The sequence below is a fragment of the Protobothrops mucrosquamatus genome, unplaced genomic scaffold (genome assembly GCF_001527695.2).
Source record: "Protobothrops mucrosquamatus isolate PMUCROS unplaced genomic scaffold, P.Mucros_1.0 scaffold187, whole genome shotgun sequence".
NCBI lineage: Eukaryota > Metazoa > Chordata > Lepidosauria > Squamata > Viperidae > Protobothrops > Protobothrops mucrosquamatus.
The window spans coordinates 285427-310882 of NW_015386545.1; the positions used below are offsets into that span (position 1 = coordinate 285427).

The 25456-nt window shown below is 34.5% G+C and overlaps 1 protein-coding gene across 3 annotated transcripts in view; it reads right to left on the reverse strand.

Moving 5' to 3' along the window:
- Positions 1 to 25456, reverse strand: part of KCNT2 (potassium sodium-activated channel subfamily T member 2) — a 185323-nt gene that overhangs the window by 101570 nt on the left and 58297 nt on the right. For all 3 annotated transcript variants that reach the window (XM_015813744.1, XM_015813743.1, XM_015813742.1), the window contains exons 2-4: positions 22379 to 22458; positions 12060 to 12159; positions 3211 to 3259 (exon numbers count right to left, since the gene is read on the reverse strand). In XM_015813744.1, coding sequence (XP_015669230.1) covers positions 3211 to 3259; positions 12060 to 12159; positions 22379 to 22458 — 229 coding nt within the window. The remainder of the gene's footprint in view (positions 1 to 3210; positions 3260 to 12059; positions 12160 to 22378; positions 22459 to 25456) is intronic.

Consider the following 25456-nt stretch of genomic DNA (forward strand, 5'->3'; position numbering starts at 1 on the left):
TTTAATGAAGCTGTTTAAAGTTTTAAATTTAATACAGCAGCCACAAGCAACCACATTTTCCCACACAACCCAGAATTAACCTCTGGAGTTCCATGTTACAAAACAGGAGGATGGCTTAGTTTGTTTCCATACTCATCGGCTCATAGAGAATAGATCTGCAAAGGTTATTGATTATGCAGTATTACTTGGGTTTGGAATGGTAAGCCACCAAATATCAGTGGCAAGAGAACAACAGTGCAAATGTTGTAAATCTCCCCCTCCTTCTTTGAACTCTACTGAGGCATCTGGATGGCCACTGTGACATCAAAGTGCTGCACTAAAATGGCCTAGATCTGATCTAGCCTATTTCTATCTTATGGTTTTACTGATACCATCCAGATTGAAGTTCTTTTGTAATTGTGGAGTTCTTGGTGCTCGCTGAACTTCATTACCATATTAGGTAATATTATCAGTGCATCTTTTGTAATTAGCTCTACATATTAACTAAATATTACTTTCAGGATATAAAAGTTGCAAGACATAGCAATCACACATCTGCCTCCAGATATCTCTTGTATCATCTATTAAGACTTCTATTGTGACTTAGTAACACAATAGAAGTTTCCTCTTTTGTCATCTCTGAACAAGTAACAGGAAAATCCTGAATGCCAAGCAAATAGATTGGCAGATGATGCTGTCAAAATGGCACTGTACTACATCTTGCAACATCTTGAATCTCCAGGGATTCAAGTCCTTTTTGTTGACTTCAGCTCAGCATTCAATACCATCATTCCAAAAAATCTTCACTCTAAAATGATGCTACTTTAGGCCATTGCATGCCCAAACAACTAGACACAGTTTTTTTTCCCTTGTGCCTTCACTCTGCTGAACACCTAACTCTCACAGTACTGTCTAATGTTTATGTATATTAACCCATATTGCATGGCTGTAGTATTACTTTTATCCTCCTTATCTTCTTTACTACCCTCTCTTAATGGTATTATCACTCTGTTGCTTTGCATCTACACTAAGAGCTTCTGCAAAGACAAATTCCTTTTGTGTCTAATCACACTTGGCCAAATAAAGAATTATATTCATATTACAACCCTGTAAATAATAACTGATTATTTACTTCTAAATACAGTTTTTTTAGGGTCTTTCCTGAATTAACACACTTGGATAATGCCTTTGTACACAGCTCCATTAGGTCTAAGCGTGATTTGGGAAGACACTGATCTTCTTTTGTACTGGGTAAATAATTATGGCTTCTGCTACACTCCTTCAGTTCCTAAAACTGACACAGCAAATCCAACAGGATAGTAAAGTCATCTGAGAGCAGGTGGGGTATGAAGTAATTGTGTGAATTCACACATGACCATGGTGAATAGCAATTGTGGGTAAGGCACCAATTCTTCATTACCTCTGGGGTTCAAATACATAACTGAGTAGCAACCTTTTTTCCTGAAGGAGAGTACTGAAGAGCTAACACTATGTTTAAATGTTTTTTAAAGAACTCAGTAAATGTGAAGGTTTGAGTCCACACTGTTGCCTAATGTAACTATACTAGTTTGCAAGTTAAGAGCCAGAGTTTCTCAGGGCCAAGAAGTCATGTGTCAACAAGCAACACCCTAGATTCAGTGAGAAGTGCTGGGGGAGAGGGGCACTGTAATTATTATTAAACTTTGTAAGTTGTTGTGGTTTTAAATCATGGTGCATTTTAACTATTGGTATTACACATTAATTTTATTGTAGATTTTTTTGTTGTTTACCACCAGAAGTCTTATGGTTGTGATGGTATAGAAATAGTAAACAAATTTCACTGGGTGCAAAGAGGGAGCTACATCTTCATGTTCACAGGGTATTCAACTATCTCCAATAGCTCCACAATAGCAATAAAAAGTTTATTTAGCCATGCAGCTGAGGTCAAATCTAATCCAGTGCTTGGAAAACAAAGTTGAAGGTTTATCAGGAGCCAGGTAGGATAATACCTTGAAGGAATGCTACTGAAGCTATTACCATTCTTTGTGGGCATTGTGGCTATTCTGTGTTTACATATTGCCTAAATATATATTTATACTATATTTTATTATATATATAATATATGTATATTGTTTTTAAGAAGAGATTTGACAGCCATTTGTCTGGAATGTTATAGGGTCTCCTGCTTGATGGGATTGGGCTAGAAGACCTCCAAGGTCCCTTCCAACTCTGTTATTCTGAATTATGTTATCAGACTGAATTATGTTATCACCTGGTAAATCAGGCCATCAGGACAGCCTTCAAAATCTTATAGTACCTTCCAAATTATGAGAAGTTTGTGCCTTTAGCTCATATGAAAGTGGCTCAGAGGTGAATTCTCCATCCATATGTGCAAACACTGCTGGTGAAGAGATATGTTGGAGTTGTGAAGGGAATTAACTCTAGTGAAATTCCTTGACACTAGGTAGAATCAAGGAGGAACAAAAATCTTCTGAGTCTGAAAAAATAGAATAGCAACACCGTGCCCATTAGGATATATTTGAAGATGAGCCAAGTAAGCACCTGAAATTATAATTGTCATGTGGATGATTACATGAGTTCTTATTCTTTTTGGGAAGGCAATCTTAAATATACCTGGAATATATGGAGCTGTAGCAACAGTAGCATTTGTCATTGCTGCTATTAATTAAAATCAGAACTATGAGAAGGAAAGGGTCTCATTGACTCATTAGTCAAAGTGTTATACATTTGAGAGAATGGAAGTAATGAATACCATACTGAAATAAGACCATTTTTAAAAATATTTATTTTAATGGCAAATGTTCAATACAGGTATGACTCTGCTTTTTAACACTATTTCTAGTAAATGCTCTCTATGTTGCATAGAGGTAAGGAAGCTGTCTGACATAACTCTGGAAATCTTTAAAAGTTACAGGATGTTTTGGTGTGAATTCACCCTAGAACTCAGTATGAAATCTATAACTTTATGAAAACACCAACATAGTCCCAAAATTCTTATTTATAGAAATCCAAGTACCTTGAAAGTGAGCCAAATGGTCTTCAAATAGTAAGTATACAGGAAGATCAAGATCAAAGATTAAGTCTGATACCTGCAGTTTTGATGTATGGAATATATATTTGTAGAAGACCTTTGTACTCACTAATTTGCCGTTCTGTTAATAAGTACCCATCTTTTACTCTAAAACATTATTAAACATGTGTACAATCTATAAAAAAGAAAGTATACAGTACCTGTAATCCCCACAAAGGCAAGCTTCGATTCACCCAAATAATAAGTGACCTGAAAAATTACAGCAACAAAGGGAATGAATTTCCAGTTTAATTTATGTTTTTATGTGGGGGGAGGAAAAAACCTTATCTGAACTATCTATTATTTTTATTTTCCTTAAATTATTTTCATGAATTCAAAATATTTCAGTTTAAGAGAGAAGGGAGGGAGGGAGGGAGATTCTCTAAGAAACTGATTAGATGTATGAACTAATCCATTGGCCACATTCCTATCAAATGCTGCAACCACATCAAATGTCATAAGTGACTAGTTTGTCTTTCTATGGAACTCATTACTTTTCTTCATACATTACTCATTTGAATGGTAGGCATAGAATAGAATGGCTAGGAGCAATTCTTATGTAAAGCCAAAATAATATTGTTCCCCCCCCCCCAAAAATGGGGATTTTTTGTGTGTATGTGTGTTTGAATTGTGCAAGGAGTAGCTATGTTTTTGCCTTTGTTTTCAGAACTGAAGTCAACCATGGCTTCTTCAAATCAGGGGACAGCATAACATTTTATAGCTGCAATACAAATTCATACTTTTTCCATGTTCTTAGCAATTTTTCTCCATGAAACACTGCATGGTCAAGTTTATATAACTCAAGGAAAATTTAATGAATAGTTTCTATTGCACTGAAATAATTGCATTTGAATAATGCATTGTACATTACCGTACAGTGGAAGAGTTTATTTAATTGTTTTGTTCTCTCAATGGTCAGTATTATTTTTTATTTTCTTTTAAAAAATGTCAGAATGTCTAATAGGCCCTGAAAACAGAGAGGAAGAGCAGGGTAGGTTTTGCTGCAGTTTATCTTGTAAACAGCCAATGTATAACCTGTTAAGCATTTCAGTTTGACTAATCAAAATAAAATTTCCTTCCTGATATAGAATCCAGAATGCTTTCATATTATTACTAAAATATTTATAAATTCTAAATTCAAAGTTTATTTCAAAATCTTTCTTCCTATCAGCATCATGCTTGAGTTCATTCAGGGTAACTGCAATCAGCTAGCTACCCATTTTGCATAAAGGACAGCTCCTGCTAATATCAATAAGTACATTATTTAGAAATAGAACCTAATAATTTAAGTTAAAAACATTTATTTCCTGCTATAAACACATCCTTAAACTTACCAATCTATCTTTGCAGAAATGTTGTTTTGACTGGAGCATCCCTGGTTTAATTCCTTGCTAGCAGACATCCAAATGTAAAATCCATTTTCATTTAGAAAACAGCATAATATCATAACGAAATATGTTATGAAAAAAAAGAAAGCCAGACAAAATCATTAGTTTGTTATAATAATATTTTGAAAGGGTTGTAAAATATCATGCAGGTTAAAATTTAAAAAATGAAAGATGATAAATTGTGAGTGAGGGTTGCTTGACTATCGAAGAAATGTATTATCAAATATATTGTATTTTAAAATAACATTTTAAGATGTTAACATGAGATATTTAGAACACAGAACCAAATAAACCTTTATGCAATGTAACATATATCCTTGCTTAATTTTATTTTTTTAATAATAACAAATAATAAATAATAAAATAATAAAAACAGTCCTATTTCAAAGGAGTTGCCATGAAGATTTTTGCTGGCTGAAAATTATGGGAATGTATTCATGGAAGTGAAAGGGAGGGGTGTGGCACAGGATATCATATGCACTGTAATATCAATGCACAAATATCACAAATTATGTAATTAGCATTATTACAGAAATATCATTTGCATGACATCATGATTTGTTCAGTATCATTGTAAATTGTACTGGGTGACCACAGATTTAATGAAAGGTGCCTTTCTGCTAGCAAAGTTGATTCAACTCAATTTAAGAAAATAATATGGTGTAACAAAGCGACCCTAAATCCAGTATGGTGACTAAGTATGATTTGTTTCATATTGAGATAACTGATGGTTCTGAAGGGGACCAAGGTACAGAGGAATTTCTGGGTTAACACACACACACACACACACACACACACACACACACACATCATATATAAATACTGCCCTGCCTGCCTGCCTGCCTGCCTGCCTAAATTATTAAAAACCCCATTGTCTTCATGGACAATTAGGAATTCATTTGATAAATATGTTAATTGAGAAATACCAATTGATTTACCATATAACTATAGACTTCTATTAGTAACCAATTTAAATTATTCATCACTCCTATATAAATGAAATAATAAGCAATTGGTTAACATTCTTTTTTAAAAAAAATCGTACTAAGAAAACTTCTGGTCTCTGCTTTCTGTACATTATATTTTGCAACGTCCTATAAATATTAGATATTTATTCAGTTATGCTGGAAATGAGTGGTGCAACCTATAAGTTTAGAGAGAAGTTGTAATGAGAACACACTTTCTGTTTAAGCAAACGAAGTTGCTCTGGGATAATATTTACACAAGTTTGGAATTATGACAAAAGTGCTTAAAAGTACAGGAAATAATAAGAGAAGAGGAGGCTGAGGCCATGATATCTAAAATCTAGCATTTGAAACTTTAATATTCTTTTTTCAGTCTTAAATTTAATGCACTTTACTAAAGCAAAGAAACCCAAGCCATAATTATTCTTCCAGTTGAGGAAAATGTCTATATTAATCATAATAATATTCTGATGTTATGAAAAACTCAGTATATTAAAGTCATCCTCATTCAATTCAGTGTATCTTTTGGAATAAATATTGTTTAGGACATTTTGTACAAAAACGTATTTCCTAGGTATGGACCCAACCAATATGCTTGCTGATTAGAAAAATAAACATTGTCAAATTTATCAGTAGCCTCTTTCAAAAGTAGTAACAGAATAATACAGGGATATGCAAAACCCTTTAGTAAACATTCACACATAAAAAAAAATTCTAATCAACTGCTTTGTTTGACAAGAATCATGACAAGGGGAAAGCCAACTTCACCAAAGCCATGGGGTGCCAAAAGCACAGCTGCTCCAGTGCTTGTTTTCCTATTTTTCCACCTTTATTATCGCCTTTGCTGGATTTTAACATTAGGGGTAAAGAATGCCTTTCAAACAAATTCAAATGAAAAGTGGTTCCACATGAAGATTTAATATTAATGGCACCTACAGGGATAATGTATTAAAATGTATGAATGCAATTTTGTTAAAAATCATTGTTTCTCAAAAGAAAAAAAACCTCATTAATAAAAACTAGAGCTAGAGGGCACAGAATCTGAACTTTTTTTTTCAAATTAACAGAGGCCTAAGACAAACAACAAAAAGAAAACAGACAAACACAAAAGTCTAGGATTTAATTCAGTGTGGCTCTTGATTATAGAGAAGAATCCTATTTTTAATTATTATCTACAAACTACTTATAATTTGGACTATGTTTGGATCTTCCTTTTGGGTGCCAATCACATATATAAAAATATTAATGTCAAAACAAATATATAATTAGTAGTATTTTTGTGGGGGTATGGTGAGTTAAACATATATTGTCCTTCTGGCTTTATAACTTTTACATTGGTAAAATATATGAATTAGAAATAGTTGAAAATTAAAAGCTATATATTTGCCAATACCATATTTAAATGTTAGAGATTTTTCAGTTAACCTAGAAAATAGCACAGCTATACACAGGAATAATAATGATATCCCTGGGAACTGCCAAGATATCTAGTAAAGGGAAGATTTGTTCATACCACACTAGTTTACAGCAATCTCCTGGTTTTCCCACTATTTTATTCATTAATTGTTATTTATTAGATTTATGTGCATCTACCAATATGTCACCTATTTGGTTGTTTTCCCCCAGGAGATGAGATTCAACATGGATATAACTGTCAATTTTGAAATAATTCTTTCAGTATTGTTAGTTTATAAGAAGTGCATTTTATATTCCAGCCATTAAAATAAACAGCTCTGGCATTCTTTGAAGATATATGATTCCTAGGAAATACAATAATTATGAGAAACAAATATAAGACTTCATTTATTATAACTACCTTTTTCTTTAAAACCATTGCAACTTTTAAAGAAATTCTACAGAATAAAATGTACAAATGATGTTTTTATTGGTCTGCTAGAATTATATGATCAAGAGAAAAGAGAACTATAGTTAGATGCCTGAAAATATTTAGATTGAATTTCATGAAAGTGATTGAAGTAGTAAATTTCTAAAGTTTAATAAAGTTTCCTTATACTATATTTGTTTGAAATATGAAAACTAAGGCAAAACCTTTAAAAACGAAAAGAAGGGAAGGGAGATTATCTATGAAATGATAAACTGCACAAAGTATTTATGCAATGCCTAATTTCTCTACAAAGTCAAGCTAACGCTGTGAACTTTATCTGAAGTCAATCCTAAAAGTATTTTTTCTTTCCAATACTATAAATGTATGCCCAAGACAGACTTGCATACACAACTGTATGCAACTGGGGGGGGGATTAATTATTTTTAATTGAATAAATAACTAGTGAATAAAATTGTTCAATAAAAAGCACCTCATTTCAATAAATTCAATAAATCCTCCCTAACTGCATTTAACAATAATGCAAACCATTATTTCTTAAATATATGCACATGCGCTCACACATATTTGTGGAGGATGAAGGGAAGGAAAGAAGAGAAATGTGGAGGTGCAAGTTATTGGAACAAATAACTGAGCAGGGAAGGAAAGAAAACACACAATATTTTTACAGAAAATTCAATAATGTTGCTATGCTTAGCATGTGTATATTATATAGTAGATTTAGTACCGCTTTATAAGATCAACTTGGTAAGACCACACTTAGAATACTGCATCCAATTTTGGTCACCACAATATAAAAAAGATGTTTAGACTCTGGAAAGAATACAGAGAAGAGCAACAAAGATGATTAGGGAGCTGGGGATTAAAACATATGAAGAACAGCTGAAGGAATTGGATATGTCTAGTCTAGTGAAAAGAAGAACTGGGAATGACATGACAGTTGTGTTCAAATATTTGAGAGGCTGACATAAAGAAAAGGGGGTCACGTTATTTTCCAAAGCACCTGAGGGTCATGTCATTCCTAGTTCTTCTTTTCACTGAGGGCAGGACAATAAGCAATAGATGGAAACTAATCAAGGAGATAAGCAACCTAGAACTAAGGAAATTTTCTTACAGTGAGAACAATAAACCATTGGAATGGATTGCCATCACTGGAGGCTTTTAAAAAGAGACTGGACAGTCATTTGTCTGGAATGGTATGGGAGGTTGGACTAGATTAAGACCTCCAAGGTCCCTTCCAACTCTGTTATTCTATTATTCTGACTTACAACCATTCATTTAGTGACCATTCAAACTTAAAATGGCACTGAAAAAAATGACTTATAACCATTTTCACACTTATAACCATTGTGGCATCCTCATGATCACATGATCAAAATTTGGGTGCTTGGCAACTGGCATGTATTTATGACAGGTGCGGTGTCCCAGGCCATGTGATCACCATTTGTAACCCACCAGCCCACTTCTGACAAGCAAAGTCAATGGGAATCACACTTAACGACTGTGTGATTCACTTAACAACTGCAGTGATTCTCTTAACAATTATAGCAAAATTGGTCGTAAAATGGGGCAAAACTCACTTGCTTTGTATAGCAACAATAATGTTGGGCTTAATTGTGCTTGTAAGTTGTGGTGTAGCTGAAAAACCTTGGGGCATTTACTCTATAAGTACCATTGGTTTCAATAGCACTTTTTGCAATCTACTCATTATGCAAGCAGAGTTGAAAGCCTGTTAGCCTGTTTACTGTTGTATTTAGTCAAAGTGAATGCAAAGCCATGGTTTAGTCGTACATAAACAAGCTTGAATGAATTCAATCATAGCAATGAGCTTGGATGCTCTTTTGCTTCTCCTTCAGCAACCTTTAGTTTTCTTTCTTGTGAATGTTAGCTTGTCATTAAAAAAAAAAAAAGCCAAAGAGTGGGATTTAAAGTAAATGATTAGAAATTCCCTTCTTTAGAATCGGTGATTTGAAGCAATGCTATGTTCAGATCTAACAAAGCCAGTTTTCATGAAAAATATTAAGCTAAACTTTCAGAGAAAATGTATCTCCTGTGGAGCTTAAGACATCACAGAATTGGTCTCTTTTCCTTATTGTAAGCAAAGGCTTATGCAGAGAGATTTAAAGCAGGATAGTGCTTTGAAGTGAACTGTATTTCCTGGATTTGGATTAAGGCATCTACAACTGGCATATTGCAAAACTCTCCTGCAAATACTAACTTACTGTGAACACCGAATTTGTCCAATCTATGAAGCTTTTAGACAGGTCAGTTGGCTGCTGACTTTAGATACTTGAAAATCAACATTTTCACTTTGTTAGTTAAAATGTAATGAACACACTTTTTATGTAGTTGAAAAAGTTAAACTTCTTTGCTTTTAAAATTAAAAACAAGCACACTGTATTTATTTTATCGGCTTGAATATACTTGTACATACCACATGCAAAATCCCCCCTTAATAAAACAAAATTAGGTAAGTCTGCTAAATAATATTAATGGCAGCAATAGTAGCTGCAATATCAACAAGACACATAATAATCAATTAAAAATACACAAAGTACCAGAATGTGAGGGACAGCCAATAGTTACACATATTTACATTTAAAAAATGCAAAGAAACAACAGCCAAATAAAGTAAACACATAATCTCATAATCACTAAAATAACAAAGACAATTAATGAAGCCCTATATCCTGGAAAAACAACTAAACAATAATTGAAATAAATATAAGTCTTTCAACAAGGCAATTTGAAAGCTTGTTGGCTATCGAGTTACTAAAGATCAGATTTTACAGTATTGCCTAGCTTCAATTTCTTCCATTACATTCCTTACTGAAAAAACAGGTTTTCAAAATTTTCAAAAAAATATATTAAAATCGGTTGTCTTCTTTCAGAGAGATGAGAGCCTAGGTCTAGAATACCTTTGGCTGTGAAATAGGGAGAGCAAAGCACTTTCCAAAACACATGGAAAATGCGGCATAGAGAAGGATAGGAAACAGTCCTAAAAACCCAAACCAATGTTTGAAGGAACTTGTGGCAAATGGGCATAGGAAAACCAGAGAAGAACAGTATGAACAGAAACACAAAAATCAATACTTTTGAACTGAGTCTAAGGGGAAAGTGCTAAAGTTTCCACAAATAAACTGTTATAACGATAAAGATCTGACACAGGCCAACCTTTATCACTGCCTCTGTAGTTAAGAAATGGAGGATCTGATAAGATATTCATGACAAAGGGACCGCCTCTTATTGATTACATCTGCCTGGCCTATCACATCAGGCAGAAAATTATGTTGCAGATCCCGTTTACAAAAGAGCTACATCTTGTGGGAACCCAGAAATGGGTCTTTTTTGCCATGGAATTTGACATATGGAACATCATCCCCCCCCCCCACTGTGGTCAGGCTATTAACTTTTTGCAAGTCCTTCAAGATTTGGCTAGGTTATCAGAAAATGGTTGAGATGGCTCCATTGTTGTTAATATCTGTGGTTCTTTCCTTTATTTTAATTAATTAATATAATTAATATATATATATTAATTATGCACCACCCAGAGTCACATTTTGTAAGATGACAGTCTATAGAAATATGATAAATGAATATTCATTAGGTGAAAATAACTGCCTTAAACAGTTAAGACAGCTTATTATCCGTTGAAACCTCACATGGTAACAAAAGATACTCAGCCTTGGAAAAGATAGGTGGTCTCTTTCATAGACATGTATACATGTTATGCATGCACACACACAAATGTTTGGGATGAAAAACTAAGATTTCAGAGTTACTGAGACGAGTGGACATTCATTCCGTGATCTCACCTTTAGTTTTAGCATGTAATGGATACCACTAATGTGATATTGAGAATCATCAGTAAAAATCAACTAACCCAAGGATAGAGAGAGAAAAATTACACAGAATCAACTCCTGCTGGATACCTATTGAGAATGAAATGAAGCACTAACCAATACAGGAAAAGGGTAATTACTAAAAACAAAATGACAGAAAAGAGTTTAGAGAAGGCTTTGCTCTAATGGCTAAAGATCTCAACCGAGGCAGGAATACAAATAGTCCTCAACAGTTCATTTAGTGACCATTCGAACTTACAGCACTAAAAAAAGTGACTTATCACCGTTTTTTCACACAACCATTGCAGCATCCCCATGGTCACGTGATCAAAATTCAGAGGTTTGGCAACTGACTCATATTTATGACAGTTGCAGTGTGTCAGGATCATGTGATCCTCTCTTGAGACCTTCTGACAAGCGAAGTCAATGGCGAAGCCAGACTCACTTAAGAACTGTGTTACTAACTTAAACACTGTAGTGATTCACTTAACAACCATGGCAAGAAAGGTCGTAAAATGGGGCAAAACTCACCTAACAAATGTCTCTCTTAGCAACAAGAATTTTGGGCTCAATTGTGTTCATAAGTCAAAGATGAACATCTATTTGATGTTCCAAGTAATCAAATATTACAGAAAAGTCCAGAAGCATCAATACAGATGGCAGACACTGTATATCGGTCACCAATCCATATAAAAAAATAGTGCATTGTAATGTATATTATGTGAGATACATTAGCAAGAACAACCAATGTTCTGGTCTCCTTTACATTTTACTTTATCAACAAGTACTAATTAAGATTTGTTCGTAATAATATAGTCCTCTCTACCTGCACATAATGACATTTGGAATTGGATTAAAATGACTGCTCTAGAATTAAAAATGTGTTAGGAGATCATATGTAATGCATGACTGATCTTAGTAAAACAATTTCTCAAACATTCTGAGAGAACAATTAAAAGAAGTAAAGTTTACCATCCATGTTGCTGATATGGATCATCCAGGAGCACCCGAACGATATATAACATGCAGCTTAAAAGTTTGAGTGAAAAATTGAATAAACGGATTCTCAGGCCTGTTGGGAAAAAAAGGAAAGTGAATTAAACTAAATTAAGAAAAGAGTTCTTGCAACTTACTAAACTGACTGAAAAGTTATATCCTCAGGCCTGTCAAAAATTGTTTAAAATATTTAGAATGTTAAAATATTAATAAATGTATTGATTTCAGCTTTTACAAAACCATCTCCCCCTTATCTTTGGACAATCTTCCTTCAAGTGGGAAAAAAGGGAAAGAGAAAAAAGGTTAAAGTATTAGCAGACATCCAACTCTACTCTTTTTTATTCATGCAGAGTCAAGTTACTCATTTGAAAAGATAAAAAAACAGAAGAGGTGTCAGGAACAAGCAACAACAGCCACCTGTGAATAGCTTAAGTCAGCAATGTTACTGACTTCCACTTATATTCCAGAGTCTACCCATACTGCCTGCTGTCTCCTGGGAACAACCAGAGAAGGTTTCATGCATCTTGGAAAGGGTTGAGCCTTATGCCTCTTCATGCTGCACAAGGACTCAAAGTTAATTCCCCATTTGGCAGGGCGAAATGGGACAACTCACTGCTGCCAATTCGCCATGGCCAACTCACCATAGACAGCTCGCCACAGCCAACTTGCCATGGACCAACTCACCGTGGCCAGCTTGCTGTGGGACAACTCGCCGTGGGACAATTAAACAATTTTAATTATTTAAAATAATTTAAAAATATTTTTATTTTTGCCATTCATATTTCATTTTATCTCTCCTTTTGCATCCTTTTCCTCTATGATTCTGTTCCACCATTCCTTCGATATTATGTAACTTTTGTCCTGCGGCAAGTTGTCCCACAGTGACAACTGGCTGGGGCAAATTGTCCCGTGATGAGTTGGCTGCGGTGAGTTGGCTATGGCGAGTTATCCTAGACCCACATCAGGAGGATCCACAGTGATGTCTAAGGGGTTCAAAATGGTAGACATAAATTAGGTAATCAAAGCCACATCCCTTTTTAATGTGTATTACAGGCATTGTATGCGTGTAACAAGGCGTCAGGGTTGGATCATCTGGTTTTATCTATCACTTGAAGCCAGTCTCTGCCACTTCAGACACTCTTGGCTTTCTCATTGGATGAAGACATAGAAATGAAATGAAATGAAAATACCCACATAAAACTCAAGCTAATATGTCTTGTCGTCCATCACTAGGTCAAAGAACTTTCCTATGAGGAAGAATCCAGAAAATGTAATTGATCGTTATTACTTTTATTATCTTGCACACTTTATTATCTATGGAATACTGTTATTTAAAGCACATTACTGTTGACTAACAGTTCATAATCTATGCAATGCAAAAAAGTAGTCATGGATACAGGTTAACTGGCAATCTTACGAAGCAAGGTAACATTTCTATAGCACACCAAGTTAGATACAATTCAGTTTCAAAGATGCATTTAAAGTGAGTAGAACACAGTATCTAAAATAGCTGACACTGTTATTATAAATGCATGATATTTTATATGTCATGGAGGATTTTATTTGCCAAAATATATTATCAATGACTAAAACATGTGTATATAGGTATATAGAGAAATGCAAATTAAAGTATGCACTCCTTTTTTGACAAACTAATGACAAGATCAGCTGAAATGAATTTAAATATGCAATTAATGCAATCAATCAATTATCAATGTTCCTCTCCATGCATATTTAATCAAGGTAATATTCAACTTAAAAAAGGAACAGGTGGCTTTCTTTTGTCATCTATTATCTAAAAGCTGCTTTAGCTTGTAAAGGACATAGATTGAAAAGAAGCCAGAAATCATCATCAAAGCAGAACAAATATCAGTATTTGTGGGAGCAAGAAACTCCACCTGAAATAAGCAAAAGTCCCACTGGTGTATATCAGATCCCGCCTTTAACTGGCCACTGCAACTAACAAGGGTGAGAAATTCTCTGATATATTATTCATCATTTTTTATTCTCCTTGCATTATTCAGTGATTGCTTCCTACTCTGTCAGAGTACCATCTGGCAGTGGCAAATGATGAAAGCTAATGGCACTGGAAGTTTTAATAACATGTGCAATGAACAATTACATAGTGTTTTCAACATGTTTTAGAATCAGAGTTTTAATATCTTCATCACTGTGCATTTACACTGTGAGGCTGCATCTATCATAACCATGAATTCCAATTTAAAAAAGAGGACTGTTATTTGAAAGTCACCAATACTCTTCACTTTAGTTAAAAATGACAGATATCTTAAAATTTGTAAATTAAAAGTTATATGATGGCTGATACAACTGATACCTTCCAATAGGAGTGAAAATCCTTTCCACTGTAGTGCTCAATCTTTAGGGTCATAACTACCCACCATTTTATGTGTACTTTGACTGGGAAACCTAGTGAATACTCTCAGTCAGTATGTTCCGTTGCTCATTTATTCTTGCAATCTAACCCTATGAAATTGATTAGGTTGGGAAGTAACTTGTAAAGAATCATCCTGCCTAATTTTTATAGGTAGGCCTCACGTGAACCTGGACACTGCTGCTGAAGAAACTGAAAAGACTCAAAGATGAATGAAGGGATCATTAGACTGAATGTCACTTTAATCTAATGAAGCTATACCAAAAGTATGTTTCAGACCTTTGGAGGCCAATACAATTAACCATTTAAGTAGATACAACTGCTTTTTCTTCTTACTTACCATAATCCCATAATCAAATAATCTCCATAGCTATTATTTTATCATTAGGTACTATAACGGAGTATTTTTATATAGATATTATAAAATAAAATAAAATCTCTAATATTACTCATCAAATATTCAAAGGAATATTCTCTTCTTCTGGAATTGTCTACAACCTATAAACTCTTGTATCACAAGCTACATTATGACCATCTTGAGGCAGAATATGCCATTCAGGATTTTGTTCCAGAAGTATATCTGAAATGAATGTTACTCTATAAAGCATATAGAACCCATTAGGTTTTTCTTTAAGTGGTAAACAGATTGTTTATAGTGTTAAGTTTTGCATCTCTCTGCTCATGTATGGCAAAGAAATCTGCTTCTCTGTTAAATTATAAATTTCATTTATTTTTGTTTCCTAACATAGAGACCTTAAAAACTATCTCTTTACTTTCACCTTTTCTTTTCCACTTTTCCACTTCCTAAGGCCCAGAAAGCTTGCCATTGTCAAATTAACTCAGCAAAACAACAACAGTCATTCTGAATGGTACCTTACTGAGAATTAGATACCATGGAGAACTATATGGGATTCTCTTTATTACAGATATTTAGGATAGCATCCAAACAGTAATATTTTCAAAAGCTTCTCAAAAGTTTGTAAATTGTTACCTCAAAATTCTGGATTAGTTACCAAGCATAATTAAGGAACAACTTCCATATTTTGGGGGGGAAAGCTTCAGGGAAAGCCTGAAGGCATTCATGAAAATTAAATTGTAATATACTATATTTGGAACATTATATAAGATTTTAACATTATACATAATTCTTGTTTTAAAGAAAATATAAGCCCATCTGAAAATATACTTCAGCAGCAATAATTTTATGCAAATAAAAATAAAAGATAACCTGTATTAAGTCACCTACTCTCACAAAGACCCAAGGGGAAAAAAACGCAATGTGTTTGAATCACACATGATGCAAATAATTTAGATGGATCTATTCTAATTCTAATAACTCCATATAGTTCCAATTCATTCACAGTTTTATTGTCTAAGGAGTTTCTCAATCATCTAGGTCATGGTTGTCCCAAAAGTGCTTTTCAAAAGGCAACCTGACTCTTTTGGATTTTTCCCTTGAGAACATTTTGATTCTCATCCAAGAAGTTTCTTCAATTCTTAATCAAGCTTCTTATCCAAGAAGCTTCTTAGATGAGAAGCAGAACGTTTTTAAGAGAAAAAACCAAGAAAGTCCTGTGGCCTTTTGAAAAGCACCTTTGGGTCACAGTTATGTTGCTTTTTAATAAAATATCAGAGTTAATAATTATATGAATTCAAAAAGGAAACTAAATAGACTACCCCAAATCAATAAATGCAAATCCTTAAGCATTTCCCATTAAAGTTTATCAATCACTTAAGCAATTTCCCATTGAAGTTTATATTTCCATAGCTATTCCCCTGTGCAAAGTTGAGGTTGAGAAAGCCAATTTGGATGGTACTCCCCAAGGGACTTAAAGAATTCACAACTTTCCAAAGATGTTCTTAAGACATTTCTTATTCTAAGCTCTTTTTGTCATATATTTGTTTTTACTTCATGTATAACATAGGAATGACCTGGGCAACTGAAATAATTGTTCCCCTGTGTCCTCTTCTCTTAAGTGAGCTCTGAGGAGCAGTTTAATGAATGGAGTAGGAAGATGAACAGTGAATCAAAACCAACTCAGGACTCAGTTCTCAATATCTATGCTATCTATGCTATCTATGCTATCTATGCTATCAACAATAAACAGCTGTTTCCTAACATTTCTGTTGGCTCACAGTGTTGTCTAGCAGAGATTTCTCAGGTCCCATTTGTAGTAAACTCACAAGTCTGCCACTGATTCACAATTTGAGGAAAGAGCCATTCCTGTTTCTGCTTGACTTGAGATTCCACAACTGAATCAAGTTAATCTACGGAAGCCTCCAGAACATGTTTTGCTTTGGGCTGTTGCATGTCTGCAGTTGAGTACACATGTATACAATTCTCATTCTGGCTGTTGTTTACCCTGTATAGATAGAAACTGATGGGATCACCTATACTAAAAGAAAAGGGCTTTAAACATCATCAACTAAGTATTCTTCTTTATAGGCTGCTCACAGTGATAATTGCATGCGTAGCTCAAATATTTCATTCTTACACAGGCCTAGTTTCAGTTTATTAGACTACTTTCTGATTAAGTCATTGTAATATATTATAGCTAAAGCTACCCCTTTTGGCAGATTTTGAATTCTATTGTCTATTATGCAGGCCTGTGTGATTTGGTGGCTATTTCTTTTATTTGTATTTTAACTGCTGTATTCGTTTTGTGTGGTACCTATGATTATAAATAAGAAAGCGATGCACCAAATGTCTCAGTAGAAATATATGAATAGTGGCTTTATAGATTATGTTTATAAAAGTTCAATTGCAAAATAGATCATTAATTACAACAGATTGCCATATCAAGTATAATGCACAAATTAGGGACCTATTCAAGAGCAACATCCTACCTAGTGATAGATTATACAATTTACTTTTAAGCAAACACAGTATAATGCTGAGGAATGCCAGTTAAAAGATTACAAGATAATTAAGATGGAGGGGTGGGTGGGTATATTTTTGAGATATCAGGTAACTAATGATAGTGGTGATTATTGGCTTGTTGGCTTCTGACTCACTCATTCATATTTGCCTTTCTGTAGGAATATTCATGCTGGGTTCCCATATTTCTTGGCAGCCCGAAAAGACAGCTGCTTTTTTCCTCTGTCACAAGGCTGGCACAATTTTAAGTTCCATTTTGAGAAATGTTTCACTGTAGACTAGATTGATTGCCTTGATCCACCCCAAATCCTTCCAAAATAGCTCAGCTCATTTTAGTTTGACTAAATATAGCTGGGGGCAGGGAGAAGGGACACAGCAATCCTTCATTCTTTTGTGTCTAATTTGTTCACCACTTGAAATTTTAAAGTCAGCATGACCATATATTTGAAAAGTGATTGTGAAAATTTTAAAACAGATTTAACTGAATAACTTCATTTATTTACCAAATATGTATATTTTACCCCATATGATATTGCTCTGAGCAACCAACATTTAAAAGAAAAAAAGATCAGAATTCAAAATTACAAATTGATAAAAATAAAAAATGATAAAATAATTCAGCATAAAACATATCCTAAAGAAATCAACAAGACAAAAAAAGCAAACAGTATTAAGCATCACATTTTATTTGTTTTATATTTATCTTTTTTCAACATACATTATTTTACTTTTATTATTAGATTTTTTTTTCAATACAGGATATCAATGCTTAAAATGTATTTTACATTTCAGAGAGTTTCATTAAAGGTGAATCCTAACACTCAATGCTTTTTTTCTAAAAAAAAAAAAAAAAAAAAAGGTGCTGGAACTCACACACGTCATACAACCCGCCTTACCTACCCTATAAGGTTCCATCCAAAAAAGGTGCCAGAACTCCATTCTGGGCGTTCTATGAGAAAAAAAAGCCCTGCTAACACTTATTATAATGTGACATTTTAAGGGCCACAGCAGAAGAATGTAGCTGGTCAAAATTCTGGGAATGGAGTAAGCTACAGATTTAAGTAAACAAAATAAACATATCAGTAAAAATTCCTTTGCAATCAGGGAAATTATTCACATAAGCATCGGTTTACAAATGAACCAACAATAAACCATAATGCTTAAACTGTTAAATCTATTTCTATACACTGACTGATGAATGTACTTATTTTTACTGTAAACAAACAATATCCTCTTTATAACAGTATTACAATTAAAAGTTACCTAACAGGAAGTATGAGCATACAACATGTAATATTAAAGGATTAAATTCAGCCCACGTGGTTACCCCTGCACAGAGAATTATAATTGTAGCTTTAAAAAAAAAGACTTGCTTTATGTTTTGGCACAGGACATTCAGCAAGTATCCACACTAAAAACTGACAAAAGGTCCAACTATAGCATCATACTCTCTGTGTGGAAAAGTGTTTTCTCTTGATGCATTTATCAAAAGGCAAAAAAAAAAGTGTCTGTTTACTAGATTAACAGGATCCTTTCTCTTATTTTCTTCCCTATTTGAATTGCCATTTATCCAGCATGTACATTCATACTGTATTCACCATCAACCTTCATCAGAAAAAGTGACATTTGTTATTTAGTCTAATCAACCTTCATTTCCTTCTAATTAGCTTAAATTTCCATTTGCTGCCATTATAATTTTATTCAGCAATTTTATTGTCATGAAAAAGGAAAAAGTGATAATTATAGCTTACAGTCTGTTTCTCTGTTTTATAAAATATAAATTAATTGATTAAGATTCCCATCTTGATTTTTCATCAATTTATGTCATAACATTTTTTTTAAAGGGGGGGAAAGTAGCAGGATACTGTAATCATATAAAAATGAAGCCACAGAAATCAAGAAGATCTGATCATTAAAAGGAGTCACTAAACCATTCATTCATTCATTCATTTATTCCCAATACCTAATTTATACCTAATATTTCTACTTAGGCATTCAAAGTAGCTAATATTCTAAAATAAAATTCTGAAAGAACTATTCATGCAAAACAAAATCCCCAACTGAAGGCATAGGCCTTAATTCTCTCCTAAAAACAATTTGTGCAATTTATAGGTCTCAGTTGGCTAATTCTATTAATCCTGAGCAATTTGGATTAATTCACTCTTCGGGCAAATTAATTCTGAATGATAGGACCATGAACATATTTTTTTCATTTTCTAATAAGTTATCAGAGTATTCTCAAGAGATTTAACTGAAAGTATTAGATTCATGAAAAACCAATCAAAGATTTTAAAACTTGAATAACTTTCCTAAAATGACATCTCAGTCTAAATAGTTTCTTAAATATTAGCAAACATTTTTTAAACATAAAAAAATCAGTAAACCATTTCATGGTTGACCAGAAGTCAACCAAGTTTCATATTAATATAATTTTGCAAGAAAAGTAAAGAAAAATGAAGGAAAATAGGATCAAAATATATAACATAGTAAAATCAATTGATAATCTAGAATGATTTAAAAATAGGGAAAAAATCCATATATACAATCTCAAGTTTCAAAGGCCGTGTAATATATAACACCTTGGCCAACCATTCTATTAGGAAGAGTAGCTCTCACTTTTTTTTTCTTTTCTCAATGTGTTACATCTGCACTAACACACTATAATCAATGCATACCATGCTTAGGCTTAACTACAATATGAAGCAGACCTCTGAAGTTAATTTACCAACTCCAGTTAAAAGATGAGTTTGTTCATGTTAAGTATAGATATAGTCAAAATATTTGTGTAGATTATATCCATCCAGTTCACGATATGCTAAAGCAAAAAGTTCCCAAATTACAACAAGTGACTGCCCAGGAAGTTGTTAACAATTTAACAGGAAGCACAACTTAAAAAAAAAAAAAGTTTATCTAGGAAAGTGGAAGCACTGTCATTCATCAGAAGTGACAGATTTTGAGAAACTGCTAAATCTGTGGATCCATTTGACTAATTAGCCACCTACTGCAATGATTGGTGTATGATTTCATGCTAGCTAGTACTAATGTGTTTTTTTTCTATGCCAGGCAATAAAATAGTTAGCTGGATACCTGCCACAGTCAGACATAGGCCAGCTTAGGCAATACCTCTAGAAGAAGAAGAAAAAATCCTTTTACTAATATTTGAAGACGGCAACGGTAAAGATAGTCACAGGCTTAGCACAGGTTGAGTCCAGGTCTCCAACAAACAAGCAATGATTCCATGGTTTTTTAAAAAAGGGATACAGAGAGGTGGAATTGAGAGTTCTAAGCACAGTGTGACAAGTAAACGTGAGAAAACTAAGACTTTAAAGGTTGCTTTTAGAGTCAGGGAGGGAGATCATTAAATAAACCAAGCCAAGCTCTATCAAAATACAGTCTATTCATCTGCTGGCCTGCTTTTTGGCCAATCAGTCTAACCTGCAGAGTTCCATCCTCTATTTTTGTATCTTTGAAGCACGCCTCTGCTTAAGACAGGGTGGCTCAGAGGCTATCAGAGTAGAGAGTCTGTTCACTTGCTTGCTGGATTTGCCCTAGCCACAGTGGAGTCATTGGCTTCACATTGCTAGAAATCACCTTCTCCAAAACTCTGATCCCAAGATGCCCATGGCTCTACTTCCTTCTCCTCCTCTTCCTCCTGGTCCAACAAGGCCACAGCAGAATTGTACAAACTGTATTAATCATTTTCAGCCGTTATTTTATATTCCTAACCTCTCAAAACAGAAGCATTTTTGTTGGGTGCTAAAAGCCCAAGATGACTGTTCAGATAGTCCTGATAAAAATATATATCTTCGTGAAAGCATAATGATTGTTATGTATCATTTACTGGATTTTCTGTTTTCTCCCAATGAAATTACTATTTTATTCGTGAGGGGGGTTGCATAGATCCCTCTGTCGTTTTCATATGTCACAGTACTGTAACGTTTGAGAACCTCTGGACGATGGTTTTAACTACATTTACATTAATTACATTCTTGCATCTCTTATGATAATGTTTAAATTAAGTTCACACTATACATTAAGCATCAAAAGCCAAGCTGCCAAGGTTTTCTGCCTGAGCAGGTGGTTGGACTAGATGACCTCCAAGGTCCCTTCCAACTTTATTATTATTATTGTAAGCTATGGTACTCCACCTTTTCCTTGATCTCACATCCATTCTAAATCAAAACTCACCAGCTGCACTTACAAAGTTTTTCTTCTGTTTTCTTCTCCATATATCCTCTTCCTTTTGAAATCTATAATTTGCATTAAATCTCGATTAAAGTTAATATCAATCCTACTTAGCTCCAAACCACTGTTTAAAGCTGTGGTTACTGAGCTTAAACATGTTTTGTTAAATGTAGAAGAGGGCTCCCATCCTGGCACTCAGCAACACCACCCCCTCCCAAATCACAATACAAATTTGGTAGCAAAATCACTTATTTTCAGTAGTGCAATTTTCCCAACATTTTCATCATCACCCCACATAATCACCACAATCCCTTGAAAACAACAAACATGGATAGAAAAATACCCTTTAGTAATAAAGTGACCCTCTGTTTAAAGGTAGCCTTGCTTAGCATTCAGCTATGTGCACAAATAACTTAAATTACATAGCTAAATTAATAGGTAAACGGAAATTAAGCTCCCTATGAAGTGCCCCCTCATTTTTGGGACAGGACATAGTACCTGTATTTCTGCATCAAGACAGTAGTGTAAAGGGAAAAAGAATAAAAAAAAAATGAAAGGAAATTTGTATTTGAGAGGTGGAACAGAGCATTGTTCTATTAATTGTATCTAAGACATCCGCAGTATAACATCTGCAGTACAGTAGGCCATTCCCTTTGTCTTCAAATAAAGCACTGAAGAGAAACAAGTAGAACAAAACACTGATTGTCAGATCCCTGAATTCCTCAGGTGTGCATAAATCCCAGTAGATGTAATATGTACCCATTTCATGCAGTCATCAGGCACTAATTATTGGGAGGAATTTCTGTTACCCGCATGTTTAAATAAGAATAAAGCACTTACTTGATCTTTGGTTTTTGATGAAAAATAGTTTTAGCCTCTCTTTAAAGGTATTGTCGTTCATGTAGAATTCAATTTGTACTCTAAAAAAATAACCAGACAAAATGGTTAGACATCAGTCTAATTAAATCAGATTGCAACACATAATAATTGCCAACATGTCTTTTTGCGTTTACCTATTTATGCAGTAATCATTGCTTTTTTGTTCTGACTTCCAAGCTCGAGACAACTTACATGGGGTTTTCTCCTAATGTACCCACACACACTGTATTGCCACCACATGAGATCGGTTATGAGTGACTAGGCCAAGTCAGCCAATCAGCTCCGTGGCTGAGAGTACAAAGATGTGCAACCTGGGTCCCAAGGCCACAATTAAACAAGAACACCTTGGAGATATGTTTCAGACCTCTGAAAAGTTACTGCAGGACTGTAATGTGATAGAAAAATAAATTATTGGTGCACAGTAGTGGTAGTTAAGGCATCAAGCTAGAAACAAGGAAACTGTGAGTTCTAGTCCTGCTTTAGGCACAAAGCCAGCTCGGGCCAGTCCGTCTCTGTATACAAATAGTTCTCGACTTACAAACACAATTGGGACCAGAATTGTCATTGCTAAGCAAGGCAGTTGTTAAGTGAGTTGCACCTGAGCTAACAACCTTTTTTGCCATGGTTGTTAAGTGAATCACTTCAGTTATTCAGTGGTGATCATGTGGTCATTAAGAAAATCCAGCTTCCCCCCACTGACTTTCCTCACTGGAAGCTGGCTGGAAAGGTTGCAAAAGGTGATCACATGAGCCTAGGATCTGAAATTATCGTAAATACATGCCAGTCCCCAAGCGCCCAAATTTTGATCACGTGACTGTGGGGTTGCCCCAATGGGCACTGGCCATCAGTCACGTTTTTCCATGCCGTTGTAACTTCAGTCACAAAATAAATAGTTGTAAGACAAGGACTAGCTGCACTGTATACTTAAGAGTTAGCATGATAATAAAATAATATTTTAAAATCCTCGTTGCTTGATGTCATGCCACCTTCAATACCAAACACTTAACATTTTAAGGAAAATGTTAAACAAATGAATAAAAGCACACAAGTACACAGATTTAGGCAATTTAATTTCAAAGAGAAGCAGTACTTTGTTTTATTCACAGGGTTTTGAACCACGTACCTGTATTTTCAAGAACAAAATTATAGCATTCATGTGACATAAAAGAATAGGACCTTGCTAGTAAGAGAAGATATGCAGTGCTAATTAAGAGAGCTCAGTGTAGGAGCTAATCTCTGTTTTATGAACTTGCATGATGAAGGTGCTGATTGCCTAATACTGCCCCCCCTTCTTTTTTTGCTACTTCCCATCCCTTAGCAACCATAGCTGCCAGGAACATTGGCATATCTCTGTGATGGCTTTCAACAGACAAAGGATGTGAAAAGCAGCTCATTTAACGTTCTCCTACCCTTTCAGCATATAGATGTTGAATTATCGGTTGCTCTACTTCACCTTTTACTGCCTCTAAGTTCTAGAAAATGTTACATGAGGAATACACAGAGTAAAAAAAAAAGGAGATTGATAATAAGTAGTAAAATAAAGAGGATTTAGGCACCATTCTGGGCCATGGTTGCTTAATCACAGTTTTGCTGAATAATCTATCAGTGGCTGGGCTCATATAGCGCACTAAACCAAAAGTGCATTAAGCCCAAATCACATTAAAGTGCAAGAATAGTCTTCCTTCCATTTCACGGAAATTCATGAAATGTTGGTTTGCCATTGTCTTCTTCTAGCATGCTTGCTACCCAAAGTCTCCTTGGAGTCAGGTGATATCTGGACATAATGACATAAATAAATATTTTCTTAACTTCCCAGACTAGCATACAGTCCTAAAATTTCCTGTTGGGGATCCAGTATTACTCAGATCCTAGTCAGCTTAGCTTTTGAGAACAGCTAAGGGCTAGGCAATATCACTAAGTGCTACCCACTGATCATTTTTCTATGTCAGCTGTTGCACTGTATCTTCCTCAGATTTGTCAGGGGCTCCAAAACTCTAAATTTTAGGTTGGTTTCAACTAGTAAGAATGAAATGTTTTAACATTTTTTTTAATGTATCATTTTTGTTTATTTACATTTGGATGTTCTGGATATTTGAAAACTATCTCTCCTTTTTTCTTCTTCTTTCTTTCTACTGGTTTCTCCTGTAACAATTACAATAAAGTCATTTTTATTTGGATATAGGCAGGTATGTACTGAGGCTTATACTGTATGTCATTCCAATCCATCAGGATTCTAAAAACACAGTTAGATTTGAAATGGTGAGCTTACAATATAAATATAGTCCAATATTAAGCCACCTTTAGAAAAGCATAAAGCAGACTGTTCCTTCTTCCATGCCAGGTACCTATGAAGTCTAGAGCATACAGGAAGTTCGTATAGTGTATACCTCCTTTATAATAGCATGATTTCAGCTTTCAGAGGATTGATGATAAAATAAGAACAGATTTTTAAAAAAAAACAAAAACAAAAACATGAAAGTAGCAGGGAAACTATTGTGGGGAGGATTGTATCCATTACTTTCCAAGTCCAGGAATAAGATAAGAGCCAGGCTAAATTCCAAAATAATATTCTCCTAAATGGTATAAGGGGGATGGACTATACAGAAGCCCCCAACCTTTTGGGCACCAGGGACTGGTTCTGTGGAGAAAGGTTTTTCTGCGGACCAGAAGGAGTGTGGTTTGGTGTGCTGCCTGCATCCAGCGGATGGGGTTTCACTTGTTTGCATGGCCTGGTTGCTGGTATGGTGGTGCCGGTCCACGGACCGGGGGTTGGGGATCCCTGGACTAGAATATCTCCGAGGTTCCTTCCAACCCTATTCTATGAATCTTTGATTCAAATAGAATTTAGTCTCTTGATAGTAATTTTGTAGGTTTCTCCTACAGAGTGTAGGTTTTAATACCTATACTTTTATAATCTTACATTAATTAATTAATTATATAAATAAAAATGTAAATGTTCGTTTGTTCAAAATCTTAAATCTCCGAAAGTTCTTCACCGATTGCTTTGAAATTTTGACACAACGTTGCATTCAAATACGT